Source organism: Sinocyclocheilus anshuiensis, unplaced genomic scaffold (assembly GCF_001515605.1).
Source record: "Sinocyclocheilus anshuiensis isolate Anshui unplaced genomic scaffold, SAMN03320099.WGS_v1.1 scaffold419, whole genome shotgun sequence".
Classification (NCBI taxonomy): Eukaryota; Metazoa; Chordata; class Actinopteri; order Cypriniformes; family Cyprinidae; genus Sinocyclocheilus; species Sinocyclocheilus anshuiensis.
In genome coordinates this window covers 930341-932812 of record NW_015548228.1, presented here as the reverse complement: position 1 = coordinate 932812, position 2472 = coordinate 930341, and the positions used below count along the sequence as shown (strand labels likewise).

Here is a 2472-nt window from a genome sequence, read left to right as displayed (position 1 = left end):
ACTTGAACTCAAGTAGGCTCATGGGGGGGGGGGGACATAATTCACACAAATGCACCAATGCATGCAAAGAATCAGTTTAGTTTTACAGCCATAATTACTTGATCTGGTGAATCAGAGTTATTAAGCAGAAGAATTTCTTCCTCACCCTTCACAAGCACCTCAGGGTCTTCATCCATTGTCATCTTGCTCTTCTGTGTGATGAGACTTCTCTTCTCCTCAGGAACTCCTGACAGACTGAACAACATGAAACACAACATAGATGTCAGCAGTGTGCCTACTGTAACCCAGTAAGTACTATACGACCCCCTCCCCTAGCCCCCAAAACACACACACACACACACACACACACACACACACACACATATATATATGCACACCCATCCCTTGAGGGAAGTTGGGGTCAACATCACACTTCTGCTGCTAAAACAGACCCCAACATAGCACAAAACCACTTCACATATGCAGACATTTCACATCTCACACACAAACACAACGCACACACGCACATCCCTCCACCCTCCACCACCATGGCCAGGCAGGCAGAGCTTTATCGGTCTGGCAGCCAGGGAAAAGACTGAAAATAAACGTGACTAAGAGACGCCAAGGACACTCGCACGCAAAGAGAGAACTAGGAAGAGCCTAGGAGAACAAGAGTGGTCTAGAGGTACTGACAAGAAAATAGTTGTCAAATAGTCATCACTAAAGTTCACAGGGCCTGGGACAAAAATGTCATGGGTGGGTCCACTTTCCCTCGGGGCTCAATAAATATGCACTATACTATATAGGACCTTAGTAGGACACTCCTCATCATTTTAGACTTTCTTTGGGAATTTTTGCCCATTCACCCAGCAGAGCATTTGTGAGGTCAAGCACTTATGTTGGAGAAGGCCTTGCAATGTGTTCAATGGGGTTGAGGTCAGGGCTCACAGTCAAGTTCTTTCACACCAAACTCATCCAACCATGTTTTATGGACCTTGCTTTGTGACCTAGGGCACAGTCATGCTGGAATAGAAAAGGCCTTCCCCAAACTCTTCCCACAAATTTGGAAGCATTGCTCAAAATATCTTGGTAGATTTTCCTTCACTTGAAGTTAGAAGCCTAGCCCCTGAAAAATAGCCCATTATCCCTCTTTCAACAAACTTTACAATTGTCACAATGCTGTCAGAGAGGGAACGTTTTCCTAGCATCCATCATTAGACTGCCAGAGAAGCCAGATTCGTCACTTCATAGAACAGGTTTCCACTGCTCCAGAGTCCAGTGGTGGTGCGCTTTACACCACTCCATTTGACGCTTGGCATTGTACTAATTGATTTGAGGCTTGCATGCAGTTGCTCGGCCATGGAAACCAATTCCATGAGGCTCCCGCCGCACAGTTTTTGCGCAGGTATTATTGCCAGTAGAAGTTTGGTACTCCTCAGCTATCGAATCGCAACTTTTACGCACCATGCGCCTCAGCGCTCTGTGACTTTACGTGGTCTTCTGCTTCACGGCTGAATTGCTGCTGTTCCTAAACACTTTCACTTTCCAATAATACCATTTACAGTTGACCATGGAATATTCAGCAGGGATGACATTTCACAAATTGCTGAGGTTGTTTCTTGCAAGAAATAAACATGGATAAAAATCAAGGTGTCAGTGAATGGCTAATTGTACACCTGGACTAAAAGACTCTTGTTAAGAACAGAATAACAGCTTGTAATGAGTAGGTAAAAGATTAGTCAGAGGACGTCATTAGCTAACAAATGATAGATGTTTTGGGGAATGCTGGGAGCACAAGTACCTTGAAGTAGACAGTGATGGATGGATAATCACTCTGATAACACTGGCACACACTTTGGGCTGCAAAGGAGGAACTGAATGTGACAGTGTCAGTTAATCAAACGAGACATTCCTGAATCTCCTGTTATCTGAAGTCAGAACTTCATTTGGCACTAATTATCTAGACTTGCTAGTTTCTCACCCAAATTAGCCATTTGTTAAGTCAATCAAATGGAGAGTCCTCAAAACTCATTTCCTCATGCTGATGCTCTGGAAAAACATCATGGTTTGCAACCAGAGATCATGATCATTGACTGGCCCAGTGTCTCTAATGGAAGAGCCCGATCTCTCTCTCTCACACACACAAACACACACACTGTATGTGTACTTATATTAATATTTTGGACAATATCAATAAGCTTATTTTCATGATATGACTGGTAACAAAATGCTGAACAAGCTAAATCAAGCAAACTAACATCAACTGTTTTAAATGCTACATGTGAATTTAGGCATCACAACATTTTAATGTACAATATGTAAAATTGCTGTTCATTTTGAGTTTTGCTCAAGATTTAACTGTGTTATTAACTGTTATCGTTAAATGCAGACAAATGTCATTTAAATTTAAAGGGGTCATATGATGTTGCTAAAAAGAACATTATTTTGTGTATTTGGTGTAATGAAATGTGTTTATGCGGTTTAAGGTTCAAC

The 2472-nt window shown here is 42.2% G+C and overlaps 1 protein-coding gene across 3 annotated transcripts in view; it reads right to left on the bottom strand.

The window, feature by feature from the left end:
- Positions 1–2472, bottom strand: part of LOC107654513 (pleckstrin homology domain-containing family H member 3-like) — a 57932-nt gene that overhangs the window by 23823 nt on the left and 31637 nt on the right. For all 3 annotated transcript variants that reach the window (XM_016441608.1, XM_016441609.1, XM_016441607.1), the window contains exon 3: positions 146–234. In XM_016441608.1, the coding sequence (XP_016297094.1) occupies positions 146–234 (89 nt within the window). The remainder of the gene's footprint in view (positions 1–145; positions 235–2472) is intronic.